We start from the raw sequence: 14,755 nt of genomic DNA, 5'->3' as shown, positions 1-14,755 counted from the left end.
TGACTTAAAACACTCAGGGGTCACTCCAGGGGAACTGGGCCAAGTGAAATAACCATACAAGAGACAGAAATACCTTTTTCTTTGGGGGTGCTGTGATGGCTCCTCTGACCTTAAGGGTCCGCAGAAAGAGAGCCCACACATGCTGACCCCTTTTATTGAAGAGAAGGCATTCAAATGAGGCAAGAGGTCAGGTTTCAGGGGGCTGAGTCTAGCTTCATAATGTCTGTTATCAGCAGGTTGACTGACATCTAGATAGGCCACACCCAAGGGCAGAGTAAGAGAAGGAACACACAAAGGGCGTTTCCATAGAACATTCTATCCTAAACAAGGCAAGGGTAATATCACAAAGGAACAGGTGAGTAGCTCGACCCCTGAGGATGTAGGAAGACACTCTCATACACAAAAACACATTTGTGTTCTCTCAACCCTAAAGATTGGGGCTAGTATCTTTGGTTACCGAAGCAACCAGATCACAGTGCCACACCAATCAGAAGGGGAGGAAAACACTGGTCATATGCTATGTCGGCCTCCCACACTGTGGGTTTTCACTCTGTGGCTGCCCTGGGGCTCACAAAGAATGCCTTACAATTATGGGTTCTGCAGCCACCTTCATAGCAGGTATGAAATCTCTACATACATGGTATTACAGCCCTAGAGTATTCAGAGTAGGACTTTGTAGTACTCATGCCATTGAGTGTTGTGCTTTTGTAAATCTTAGGTAGTTAATGAGAGGCCCTTTGCTGTAGCTTAGAGAACTCCTTTCAACAACTCCTGCAAGAAGAACTACTGGCGATAGCTCTCTTTCACTTTCATTTCTCTGGGAATGTTTTTTATTTTTTCATCATTTTGGAAAGATGACTTTGTGGGTAAAGCATTCTTATTTGCAAGTTTTGCCCCCTTCAGTTCTCAAAATATGCCATCTCACTGAGTCCTGGCTTATAGAGTTTGGTTGAGAAATCCCATTGTCCCATTATCAATGATGTGTTTTGGGGTCCCTACAGCCCTCAGAATTGTTTCTCTCTTGGAGTTTTAATGTTTTATTATATGTTTTGTCAAACTCTACTTTGAGTTAAATTTTATTGGTGACCTCTCTATTTCCAATACTTGGGTATTGATAATTTTTCCTATATCTGAAAAGATTTCAGTGATTATTAAATTTTTTTCTGTTCCTTTTACTGTTACTCTCCTTCTTACATTCCATCTTATGCTTAAGTTAGGCTTTTTAATGGGGTTTCAAACTTTCTATGATCTTTCTTCATTCTTTGTTATTGTTTCTTGCTCCTCTGCATGGTTAATTTCAAATGTTAATTTGGAGCTCAATGAATCTTTTTTCAGCTTGATTAAAACTGAAGCATTGTTGTTGAAGCATTTTATTGTTCTAATTCAGTCATTGTATTCTTCATCTTTTGGATTTCTATCTTTTTATTGTTTCAATTTTTTTGGTCAAACTTGTCATTTTGTTTTCAAAATTCCACTTAATTTTTTATCCATATATTGTAATTCGCTGAGGATTAGTCTTAATTCTTAACCTTAGTTAAGAATTAGTTAGTTAGTCTTAATTTCACAGATTCCTCTTGCTTGAACATCCACATTTGGATTGTTGTTGGCTCCTTTGGAAGGAGTCATGATGACTTGAGTCTTTGTAATTCTTTGGATTTTTTGTGGGTATTTAGCATTGAAGAGGGAGCTACCATTTCCTCACACAAGTATTCATTGGCATGATAGATCTCTACTATTTGGTGTAGACTGTGATTCTAGATGGTTCTTCTGGTCACAATTTTGAGATCAAGATTTCCTGCAGTACTATAGATGGCCTGTCTGCTCCCTTGGTTCTTACTAAGGCAGGACATGAGACTGGATGCTTGCTGTTCTCTCTGAAGACCACTGTCAGTGATCTCTCACCATGCTGGATGGGTTCTGCAGGCACCTCAGAGAGTCCTGATATGTTCTTCAGTAAGTCGGAAGCAGTGTTGAGCTCAGCAGGTGAACAGAGTTGCAGGAGGAGCTCTAAAATGAGTTAAAGATTGCTGATTGGGATGGATATGACTTCCTGCTTTGCTTAGTAGAAATGCTTGGCTGGGGTTTGCCTCCTGGCCTATGCAGGGCTTTAGAATCAGCTTAAGACTGGGGCTGAGCACTGTTTAGACTTCTAGGGATAGCATGTCTAGACCCTCCTCAGCCAAATTTGTTATGACCACCGTCTTCCCTGGGAAAGGTTTCAGAGTGGAGTCTGATGTTAGTTCTGGAGGCTGGTTCTCTATGATTCAAAGCAGGTAAATATTACCACCATTTCTGAAAGTGAACAGCTCAGTTTTGAAAGTGGGCTATGCAGTGATCCAGTGCTCCTGATCATGCCTTACCACTGGCAGGTCCAAAGAACTAGCACTAAGACCTGAGTGACGGTCACGATGAGCTTTGCCTTTGTGTTTTGTTTCCACATGAGCCCAGGTGGTGCAGCCTTGCCATTTCTCCTTGATCTTCCTAAGAGGTGACCCCAGAATGGGTTTTCTAGGAAGTGTCTCTGGGTGATGGCAAGCCAGATGACTGCCACTTTTCTTTTATGGAGATACTGTAGCTTCTAGAGTATCTTCTCTATGTAATAAGGTGCCTACTTGGGGCAGGGAAGTTGATCAATGGGGACCAGTTCTTTCCCCTTTCCGTGAAAATTTTAGTTCATTCTATGACCACATAAGTAACTCGGACTTATTCATAATTGGTTGGTTTGGGAAGGTCATTCAACAGTGTTTTCTTGTCTGTGGAGCATTCTGTGGGGGTGAGTGAAGCCTCGGACCTCTTATTCCACTATGCTGTTGACATTATTCTTTGGAATAGTCCTGGTTAGTGGTGATGATTTAATTACTCATAATTTACAGGACAAATGTAGTATGTGTGTATCTTACTATGAATCTGCTACCTGTCAGACATCTCTTTATATTTCTGTCTACCTATGCATCTGTCAGTCATCTAACTGCTCTTAGATTGTGAACTGAAGGCAGTCAGTGACTGTAATCACCAAGGTAATGAAGGTAATAGGAACACAGAAAATAGACCTTCCTTTAGGAGACACTTCCCTGTGATGGTGTTAGGGTAGCAGGAGCAGAACATGGCCTTCCCACAGAGCTGAGATGAGAAAAATCAGGGCCCGGAGGCTGAGTTGCTCAGAATTTGCAGGTCAGGACACTAGAGAAAATGTAGCAACAGAGAGAGCCACAGAAACCTGCTTGGGTCCCTGAGTGTTCAGCTGGATTTCAGCCTACAGCCTGCATGTCAGGTAAGGCCCAAGGCTGCAACCAGGAGAGGCTGTGGATGGGTTCTGTGACATGGGTGCTCCCAATAGCCAGAGTGGAGACCAAGCCCCAAGCCCCTGCTCCCAGGACTTTGATGGACTTTGATGTACTCAGGGCTTTTTTTCTTTGTTTTTTTTTTGTTTGTTTGTTTATTTTGTTCGTTTTTTAATAGTACAGTTCCTATTATCTACTTTAAAGAATACAGAATGACTCTTTTAAATGTAAACCACATCATGCCATTTCTTTGCTTGAAAGCTTCCAAAAATACCCAGTCTCACTTAGAATAGAAGTCAGACTCTTACAGGGGCTGCAGGCCCTGGGTGGTCACCCTGGCCCATTGTGGCAATAGCCTCATGCTCTCCTGATCCTTTCTTTGCCCTCATTCTTCTTTGGTGGCCTCCTATTCCCACCTCAGAGCCTTGTGCTAGAAATTCTTCTTCTGGCAACAACTCTCTGTGGGATTTTACTCCCTACTTGAGCCTTTGCTTGGGTGCCCTTTGTTGACTGGTGACTTTGCTGATGATCTGTTGAAGATTCAAGGCCCTCTTCCCACTCTCTGCCCTTCCTCCAGGCTTTGCTGTTTTCTGGAACTCTTGCCGTTCTGTAGTCCACCTGACAATTCTTATATTTATTGTTCAAGTACAGCCACAAGAAAGCAATTTTGAGGTAGTAATGCACGTTGATCAAAGTCATCCCTAAGCCCACACTACTTCATTTATACATAGGAGCTGCTCAACAAATGTTTTCTAAACCACTGAACAAATGATTAACACTGAAAGCTACCACTCTTTTTTGTTTATTAAATGTGTTCATAATTTCCAAGTATACAAGTCTTTAAGGGAGAAACTTTGAAAGAGCATTATATCAAGCTGGTGTTTTCCAAAAAGTTATATGGTAATTTTAGATTTATAAGAACAACATATTGGCTATTTATTTATATCATTTAACATTCTAGAACTGGACCTGTTAATTTATGTTTTAAATGTAATATCATATTGTGATAGCTAATATTCATGTGACCTCAAGCAACAATATATGATAATTTTATAAAATGATATTTAAAAAGCAAAGATCGGCTTCAGTACTAGAACACTTTACCTAAGATTTATAAAGAACCCTGCCTTACCTGAGATAAGGCTCTGCCTTCCATCTTACTACATGTCAGAATGACTTCAAAGTAGGCTTCAGTTAAAGCCCAGTACTGTTAATTTAAGACTGGTGAGACGGAATCACTAGATGTTTAAGATCAAGACTTAAAATTAAAGTTAAATATTTGGCTCTGGCCCTCTGAGTCAGTCTGAATCCAGGGACAGGGAACGTCTCTAAAGATCTTTGCAACTCTGGGCCATATAATCTCCTGATTAATGAGACCATTGGAGAATGAAAAGCCAATCAGTGCACTTGCTATGAAAAGAGGGTCATTGGAGAAGGGAGACATCCCTGATGCTTCCAAGGGAAGCCACATGGTCAAGCAAGACCTGGGCCTATCCTAGCACAAACGGCACTAGCAGAACTAAGAAGCTGCTCTCAAGTTCCCCCTATGAGTGACCCCTGTGGGAACTCAGCTGACTCTTAACAGTAGATAGAAACAAAGTCAATTTTGACCAGCTTGATCTTAAACCCCTAGCAAAAACAGTTAAACCAAAACACAGTTATTCCTGGGGGTAGTGAAGGACAAGATCAAACAACTACAAGAACAGCTAGAAAAGAGGAGACAGCAACTAGGTCAACAGTCTCTATGAGGTTTGTTCAGTCAAGTATGGCCTTGGCCCCTCTCCCTTGTAAGACCCGTATTAGTCCTCTTTATGTTTCTCCTAATAGGACCATGTCTGTTAAATTGCCTGCAGAAGTTCCTGCAAGATCAGATACACAAATTCATCAACTACTTCTTCAAGACTACCAGCCCCCGATACCCAAGACAGAAACCTACTCCTCCTCATGACCAATTCCTCTCGCTCCAGAGACTCTGTCTTCACCTAAAACCCTCCCTGACCCCTTTCCAGGAATGAGATTCTTTGCCCCTAGCCAGCAGGAAGTATTCAGATGGAAATTGGAGCCCTATATCATCAAAAAGGCCAGAATGTTAGGTTGATTTGAAGTGGGCAAGGGAACAAAGCACCAGGCAACCTCCACGCATAAAAAAACAACCAATAAGTCACCCTCCCTCATAACCACCTGTCAATCAACAGGGTCTCCTGACCAATCCTGGAAGGACACACAGATCTCAGCAAGCTCCCCCCCGCAACCCCTGGAGGACAGGGGACCCTAAAAACCTTCCTTTCCTATCCCAAGCCCTCCCTTCCTTCCCTAAGCCCAATAAATTTCCAATCTAGCTGATCCTGGGTGCAATTCCCCCTGACCCTCTCTGTTGGACTGGAGAGTGTCACCCAGGAGCAAATCTCAATAAAGCCTTGTTCAGCAGCTCTAAATCTGCTTCCTTTTGGTCACCAATGCCTGACCTTAGAAGTTCAATCCCCAATACCAAAACAACAACAACAACAACAAAACCCTATGCTTCCATCTCTAAGTCCATTCCACTCTCCAATTGCCACATTTCAGTAGAGCACCTCAGATGGAAAGCCAGCCTTTCAAATACCCAGTTCTTGGCGCTGGGAAACGTTTGCACAGCAGGTCAGTGATTAAGGTATCTTCATCAGGTCTGTTGCTAACAGTCAGCTGAGATACTGCTGCCATGAGAATCACAAGCTCGAAAGTATGTGTTTGGTGTGTGGGAGACTCCCCACCGAAGTTAAGTTTCAGTCTTGTGAGAACATCACGGAATCCCTTACCCCTCCCCCTCCTCCCTGAAGAGTGCCAAGATGAAGAACACCAAATTCAAAGGTTTTCTCAACCAATCCCCACTGAACAAAGTGTCTGCTTGCTGTTCCTAAGTCACCCTGCCAGTCAGCACCTGCTCGCCCTTAAGCCAAAGCTTGCAAGCTCACGCTCTCTGCCTTCTTCCTCTCTGCTTTCTTCTTCTTCTTTCTCTCCTCTTCTGCTCTCTTTCTCTTTCTCTCTGTTCTCTTTCTCTGCTTTTTCTCTCTGCCCTCCTCCTGTCCTCTCTCTGCTCTCTGCTTCTCCTTTTCCTCCCCTTCAGGCAGCCCCCCAATAAAATCGCTTGGTTGAATCTCCATCTCAGGTGCGTCACTAGCCTTTCACTATGCCTTAAAGATAATTGTATTTTTCCTTTTCTTTTATTAAAAAAATAAATATTGATCAAATTGGAATTATTTAATGGCCACAGAGGTAAAATTCCCAGATGACATACAGATATACAGTTGGGGTGTGTGTGTGTGTGTGTGTGTCATCTGTATATATCAAGTGCCTATCATGAAAAACTTTGCTATTCTCATTATTTATTAAAGAAAGATCAAATTTCCACTTAGAATCACATGGTCTTTGGAGGAGTCAGCTTGTTTTGAGAAGTTCTGCTTGGAGGCTCCTCTTCCTCTTAGCCCACAGCTCTGCTGTCTGACAGTGAAGCCAGAATTAAACAGGCAGTCTGTATAGTTAGGTAAAGCGTCAGGTCAGATCAAGGAGGCCAATTTTTGAGTAAGTTGGAGACAGTCCCCTGAGGGATTGAAATGTTAATTCCTTTGGAGCCCCTCCCCCTGCTCCAACCTGTTGCTAAGGTAACCTGTCCAGGAATTGCCCTGCCCCTCCCTACAGGGAGCTATAAAGTTGTTAATTAATGTGTCCTGGCTGCATCATCCTGCCCTTCCTCCTTCAGCCCACCTGTTTTCCACCTTTTGGTCATTCCAGAGCATTCCTGGGCCTAGTCATGTATGCAGGAAGGAGAAAGATAAGGGGGAAGAAGGCAGGAGAACAAAGGAAGCCTAGGACCTATAAAAGGGGCAGAACACCTCGCTTCTTGGGATACCAGGATACCTGTTATGGCCCCCTTCTCCCTCACAGGAGATGTCTATGTTACCGCTTTTTAAATAAATCCTGCTTTAATAATGCTTGCCTCAGCATGCTTCTCTAATGTTCAAACTTCAACATGTGAGGAAGCAGAACTCACAAATATACACCCATAACCAGCAGTATCAACAGGAACTTCCCTGGTGGCCCCACCAGCCTCCCTTCCTCAGAACACCTTCTGCTTGCCAGTAGGGACCAAGGTGCTACCCCTGGAGAAAGCAACCCATGCCCCTCCTCCCTGCCTTCCTGGCTGGTGAGCTATGAGGGGGGTGGAGGCTGCACTGAGGAGAGGCCTCAACCCACAGGGCAGGAAAAGTGTGTCCTGAGGAGGTGGCTGTGTTGGATGTGTGGGAGGCTCGCCCTTCTCATGAGAACATCATATAATCCTTTACCCCTCCTCCTCTCTGAAGGGCACCAAGTCGAACAGCACCAAATTCAAAGATTTTACAACCAATTCCCAATGGACACAGTGTCCGCTTGCTGTTCCTGAGTCACCCTGCCAATCAGCACCTGCCACATTGCCTATGCAACCCTTCTTAAGCCAAAGATTGCAAACTCACACTCTCTGCCCTCTTCCTCTTCTTTCTCTCCTCTCTCTACTCTCTTTCTCTCTGCCCTCCTCCTCTCCTCTCTCTGCTCTCTGCCTCTCCTTTTCTTCCCCTTCAGGCAGCCCCCCAATAAAATCTCTTGGTTGAATCTCCATCTTGGGTGAGTCACTCACCTTTCATTGGTGCCATGACTTAGATGGGACCCCTCTGCTTTTAAGCAGGACTCCCATGCTGCTGGAGATCACCACCTGAGCAGAGACTAACCTGCACCCATCTTCTCGATCACCTGCTTTGCATCCACCATCTGCCTACAAATTGATGAGTTCCACTCTCCAGACTCCTAAGCCCACTGAGGCACAGTAACAGGGAACTGGCCATTGATCATCCAGCAGCCCCTGTGGTGTCTCGTGGGGAGGAATACACCCCACCCAGACCTTCACAGTCGTAGTGGTCCTCTTGTAGTCTTCCCCTTCCAACAGACCTCAGCCATCTTGAGAACTGGCAAGTTCCCTCCCCTCCTCAAGCTTGGGTCTCCTCCTCTCCCCTCTTGTTCATAAACCCTGGTGCCAGGTGACCCAGAGCTCCCAGGGCTCACCAGAGGATTTTGGTGACAACTGTATAAAGGCCTGAGGTCTCATTCTGATATTTGGCTTGAGTGGGATGCCTCTCCAGTCAACATATCATTCCCTTCCTCATAGCCCCATGGGAGTTGCTTCCTTTTGTAAGGGTCCAGCGAAAAGTTGGAGAAAGAGACCACCAAGAGACTGACTTATGCAAATGCAGAAGGGGATTTATTGAGGATCCAATTCAGCGCACTGAGGCTCTAGGCTCACTCAAGAAGCGAGAGCAGCCCAGAGCCCAGAGCAGAGGCTAAGCAGTGCTTAAGTACACTTTTTGGGGAGGGCGGGGGCTTTGAATACATCAGAACAAATCAGCATGAGGTGCAGGAAAATTGAACAGCAACTCTCATACATGATTAGCACATTCATTGGCGGGAACAGGGCAGGGGTGATTGGTCACTCCTAAGCGGGGTACACATTCAAACTGATTGGTTCGGGCCCTGTATGCTTATGTGACAAACTGCACAGGGCCCTAGGCTAAATGGCCAGTAGGGCCTTGTCTTAACTATCTCAGGAATTCCAGGTCCTGGGTGTAGCAGAGGAACTTTAAGATGCCCAGTCTTTTACATTTTAATTCAGGCTTTGCAGCTTAGAAACTTTACCCTTTCACTTTCTGCCAGCCCAACTCCCCTCTCAAATGCCTCCTCAAAAATTTGGACACCCTCAGCCTAACCCCCAAGAGAAATCCCAAGAAGTTGATAAAATTATCTACTCACGATGGGCCCAATTATCCCTTAGATAACCAAAACCATTGCCCCGCTTTTGGATCCTTAGACCCCCGCCATTTTGCGGGATCTCTACAATTATTGTGTGTGATTGAAAAAATGGGCAGAGATTTTATATATTCAGGCTTTCTTCCTCCTTCGCTCGAATCTGTCTCTCTGTACCTCTTGCAACCCAAAGCATGTCCTCTTGGCTTATAAACTCTCCTCTCTTTCTGCCTTTTCATCCAGCCAAAAAGCCACCACCATATGGTCACCCAAATCCCTCCCCCTACTCTCCTCTTCCCTCATCCATGCCAGTCCCTGCCCCTCCGGCTCCTTTTTTGGGTCCTGACCCCACTTCCTCCTTCAGTCCTCCTGTCACCGTTCCTGTGCACAGTCTTGCCCAGCCACACCCTACTTCAATTATGGCTCCTTTGAGAGAGGTTGCTGGGACAAAAGGGTTCATTGGGGTCCACGTGCCCTTCTCCACAGCAGACCTTTCAGAGATTGAAAAATGCTTGGGTTCCTACACCACCACTTTATGTCTGCCTCATACATAAAGGAATTACTGTACTTACTCCAAGCCTACAGTCTTACTTTTCATGACATTTACATGATCTTGGCCAATACCCTTCTCCTAGAGGAAGGGAACAAGCCCGTAATTATGCTGATGAGGGCCATCAAACCACCCTGACCCGCTGCAGGATTAGCCCTGAGGGACCAATTTCCCTGCCTAGTTGCAGGACTCAGATGGGCAGCTCAGTAAACTTTGAAAACCTCCAAGAAATCAATCAGGACCAAAAAAAAAAAAAAAGAGAGACAGAGAGAGAACACTTCCACCTTCCTAGATAGACTGACTAAGTGACTAAGGCTCTCCAGCAATACACTAATTTAGACTCTGAAACCCCCAATGGGAGACAGCTCCTAATGACTTACTTCCTCTCCCAGAGATTCAGGCAAAACTAGAACTGGGACCCTTGACCACTCAGACTGAAGTCCTGGCCACAGCCTTTAAGGTGTACCATAACCGGGATGAGAAGGCCAGAAAACAAAAACCCAGATGCTGGCACAGGCTCTATGGGGACCTGCCCCATGGACCCCTTTGTTTCCAGCCAAATGCCCACATGGTCCCTGGGCCATGTTTCAAGTGTGAGACAGAGGGACACTGGGCATGGGAGTGCCCTAATCCTAGGCCACCTACACATCCATGTCCTAAATGCCAATTAAGGGGTCACTGGGCTGTGGACTGCCCCAGCCCCTGAAGGGCAGTCGGATCCACCCCAAGCCCAAATCCGGATCTTCTGGGGCTGGCAACGGACGACTGAAGGGACCTTGGGGCTCCCTCCCCCACAACCACCATCACCTTTCAGGAGCCCAGGGTCACTATTGTGGTGGGTGGACACCTGACTAACTTCCTTTTAGACACAGAGGCCACTAATTCAGTCTTGAAGGAGTTTTGAAGACCCACTGTTCCATCCTGTTCTCCCATTTTCAAGGTAGGGGGACAAACAATCCTTCCCCTTAAAACCCCCCTGCCCTCTTGTAGGTTTTACCACCATCCTTTCTCCCACCAGTCTCTGGTATTGCCTCAATGCCTCATTCCCCTATTGGGAAGGGACATCTTAGCCAAATTCCATGCCTCCATCACATTCCATCCCAGCTTTTCTTTTATTCTTGCCCTTGGAGAAGCAACCCACACGGCTATAGGCTCCCCTCCTTGTCTCCCTCTAGAGGTAAACCCTCAAGTTTGAGACAATTTCACCCCCTCTCTGGCTTACTATGTCCCTGTCAGAACTCATCTTGAGAACCCCCAGCATTTCCCTTGTCAACCTCAATATCATCTTCCAACTAGCAGTCTTCAGGGCCTACAGCCCATTATTAAGGACCTATGGCACAATGATTGACGGAACTTCACTATCGTGGATATGGAGCTACAAAACGGAAACACGTCTGGGGAACTTCACTAGCCTGTCACCCAGTGTTTCTAGGCCCGTTTGCTTTCGTGTGCCTCCTCCTGACCACTGGGCTTTTCTTAGCCAGTCCCTCTCACTAGACCTCCAGCCAGAATTGTGGTGTCTCCTCTTCCCTATTCTTTTCCTTGCCTTCAGGTATCTTTGGTGTTTTTAGGCTAATCGTGTGGTGCACCTGGTTCATGGAGTTCTTGGAGGCCCTCCAACAGGACAGCTGGCTGAATCCCCAGTTTGCAGGGATAAAGATTGGATCGAGACTATCCATGACCTATGGCTTCAAGGAACTTTCATCGATTTTAGCCCCAAGGAAATTCATATCTTCAGTGCCCTGGCCTTTACAGCTATGCTTCTCTTGTCCCCACACCCTGACCATTCCTCCCTTCCTTCACATGCATCGTCCCTCTCCAGCAGGAAGTAGCCAGGTGATCTCATTGCCCTGCTCCAACACAAAAGCAAAAAGGGAGGAATGTTGAATCTTTCATAAATCCACAGGTGATTTCTCTCATCCAGTCACTTTTTGTATGTGAAACATCTTTTCACCTGAAACACATCTAATGGAACTGCTGCTCCCAACCTAGGGCCATGTATGTCCTGAAAGGATTTCTCGGCATTCTGGGGCACCCACTGCTCTTCAGGCAGGTGGGACACAAAATATAATTTTCTCAGAGAAGAGAACACCACCTGAATCTAGATTCACAGATTTCCTTCTTTCCTGTTTAGGCTGTCATTTGCTGTTTTTCTAGAATTCTGTCACTATTTCATGTTCTCTTTGTACATCCTCTGTGATACCTTACCTCTAGAATCTCTTCCTACATCAAAGATGAGATGCCACCCAGAAAGACTGGAGTCTTCCTTTGTAATAAGGAGAGTGATGGCTGTGGAGACCTCCCCTTGTGTTTCCTTAGAGCTCCCCTTCAACACAAGCCTGTGAGCACCCTGTGTGCCACTCTGCAGACCTCTCCCATGGTCCCAGACCAGAACACAGCCTCCTGAGGACCTGAGGCCTCATCCGTGTGTATATGTATAGCACCCTTTGTGCCTCCCAGGGTGCTTCCCAGGCAGATCCAGCAAAGAAATGTGACATGCCCTTTGAGCTTTTTGTCATTTGAGTACTTGAGCTGCTGATGATTCTCAGAATTGGTAAAAGAAATTTTCTGTCACCCTGGAAAGTCATCAAAACAATGGTCAATAGACAAATGTCCAGTACATTAAAATAATTGCTAAGATACTTTAGAGAGATCAATACCTTTGAACCAAAAAGACAATGCCAGAAGAACAAACTGGTACCGTATTTGTACCCACTCCAATCCTCTGGTGTGATTATCAGTCATTGCTAACTGCTCAGTAGAAAAACCACCAGAGCCAGGCCCCAATTTCTCTTAAATCAAAGGAACTCAAAGCTGTACTCTCAGAGCCTTCGCCTGAGGACCTGAACTCTGAAAGGGCAGAGCAGTGTGCTCTGAACAGAACCCAGTTATACCAATGCCACAAACACTCATGAGGCATCTCTACAAAGGAGCCTACAAGCAATAGCAGTTTGGGCACAGATTTTCTGGACAACTGTGCCCAGAAGAGAAGCTAGTGACCACAGGGAAGCTAGCAAGTCCTCTAGGAAACCCTGGGCCTGGCTAGTGAGTGGGGGCCACTTTGTCCTTCTCACCCCTGAGAATCCTCACCTGAGGGTTCCTTCCCCTCTGAGGACCTGAACTCTGCATTTGCCACTAGAAAAACAGGCATAGCCATTTGGGCAGGCTGGCACACCTGAAGCACCCTGTACAGCTGCAGGTCAATGTGCTTGTCTTTATGATTAATGGCAAGCCTGTGATAAAATGGACAGGTACAGATGTCCCTTATGTGCAAATACAGGATCAGACCCAGGATGGGTTCACTGTGGCTTCTTGCCTGACAGTTGTCATATACAAAAATCTAAATCTTTGTGAAGCAGCTTTTTGGGCCATATTCTGCCCTCCTGTGCATTTGTCTGTTGGTGTTTGCTTATTTAAAGAGTTTGTCTGGCATCAGCTCAAATAGGCAAGAAAAATTCAAAGTGAGAGAAGGCCATGGGGGACCCTGGGTCACTTCCTATAACACTCTGCCTTTCTGAAGGATGGCATTTTAACTGGTCAGCTTTTGAACATCCACAAAGACCCCTGCACTTGACAGCACTCTCTCTTCCTCCTTCCTGTTGCACTGGAATTTCCTTCCAGGCGGTGGTGGAGGACCAGGTACCACCCTAGTCTTCCCTGGATGAGCTGTGAGAGAGCCATCTCTTGTGAGCTCATGCTGCACATGGACAGGAGAATTGTTCCCCAGAATCCATGGAGCTCTTCAGCTCTTTTAAGCTGCACACCACCCTTTGATTCCCTGTATTCTTTCTGAAATGCTAGTTTATTATTAGAATGAGAATAAAATCATCACTTTCCTATTTTTTGATGGACTCAGAAACTGAAAATATCTCCTGGCTTCAATTGCTGGGAAAGTGTACATGCCGATGTCTTCAAGGGGTCTGCATGGGGGGCCAGCTTCTCTCAATAAATTCTTTTTGCATGGGTTTAGGGCTCAAAGTCCTACCTTCAAATCTCAATTGTGGAAACTAGGATGATAATAATTTAATAATCACCACAATAACCATATTACGGGGTTTCTTGAAGAGCTAAGCAAAATGGCCTATCTAATTTGCTGAGCTGACCTGGCTCACAGAGAGCAGTTTAAAGATAGGGGAGATATCATTATGTTAGGTACATGTATGACTGCACATGTGGTGCGACTCTACATCATGTACAACCAGAGAAATAAAAAGTTGTACTCCATTTGGGTACAATAAATCATAATGAATTCTGCTACCATGTATAACTAATTAGAACAAAAAAAGATAGGGGGAAATACAACAAGTGCCAAAAGTTATGACTCAGGACTTCTCACCCCCGTGGAATGTGCCTGAAGCTCCATTCTCAAGGGCACATGAGGTCCAGTTTGAGTTCCCTGTGCAACCAGACTTCACTCTCTTAGGGTGATATGAGTTTTCTGAGGCTCATGGTATTTTCTAGAAAGGAGTCTTTCCATGATGTTGGAAGGCTTGAGGATCTGTCAGAAAGTAGATACTGCTGAGCAAGAGATGGCTAGTCTCCCTTGCCTGAGAATCTGCCAGGATTCTGGGCCCTGGGGTCCAACAGGTACAGACTGGTCAATGGTCACTGGGTCAAAGTTGAATTGACAAATATATTCATGCATTTATAAGTATGTTTTTTAAATAAACAAGGTGGAATACTACACAATATTCTTTGATTAGAGAAATAAAAATATTAAGGGCCTAGTGTGCTTGAACAGGGCTTGACAGCTCAGGACCTGTCTCCATCCCACAGAACAAAACAGATCCACTGAGTTATGGCATCCCTGTTTTGCATACCAACTATAAGCTTGACACACCTGCTCTCCAAAAGCTAATTTGATATTTGCATTGAAACTTGGGGGCAATGAGCAAGGGACACTTGGCTGGTGAGAGCTAGGACTGCTGGGAAGTGGATGAGTAGGGGGCAGTGAGGGGTATGACCCTGCAAGAAAAGGAAGCATCATTGGCCAAAGTCTGGCATTCGGCAAGAAAGCCACTCCCTCCTGGTCTAAATCTGGAAGCACATACTTCTCCAGCAACCTTTAGAGGGACTGTAAAACCTCACTCAGAAACAAGAGCTTAGTGGTCCCCAGCAG

General features: G+C 45.4%; 1 protein-coding gene across 9 annotated transcripts in view; it reads left to right on the top strand.

Moving 5' to 3' along the window:
• Positions 1 to 14,755, top strand: part of LOC144368219 (uncharacterized) — a 121,785-nt gene that overhangs the window by 85,427 nt on the left and 21,603 nt on the right. For 3 of the 9 annotated variants that reach the window (XR_013427995.1, XM_078026913.1, XM_078026910.1), the window contains one exon: positions 5,109 to 7,248. The exons of the other annotated variants lie outside the window; for them this stretch is intronic. Coding sequence is in view for 2 of the 3 variants with exons in the window: in XM_078026910.1 (XP_077883036.1) it covers positions 5,109 to 5,296 (188 nt within the window). In the remaining variant the exon portion in view is untranslated. Of the gene's footprint in view, positions 1 to 5,108; positions 7,249 to 14,755 lie in introns of those variants that run through there. 9 annotated transcript variants of the gene reach the window in all.

Source organism: Ictidomys tridecemlineatus, chromosome 11, assembly GCF_052094955.1.
Source record: "Ictidomys tridecemlineatus isolate mIctTri1 chromosome 11, mIctTri1.hap1, whole genome shotgun sequence".
NCBI lineage: Eukaryota > Metazoa > Chordata > Mammalia > Rodentia > Sciuridae > Ictidomys > Ictidomys tridecemlineatus.
The sequence above is the reverse complement of the archived record's forward strand: the minus strand, read 5'-3'. Positions and strand labels throughout refer to the sequence as shown.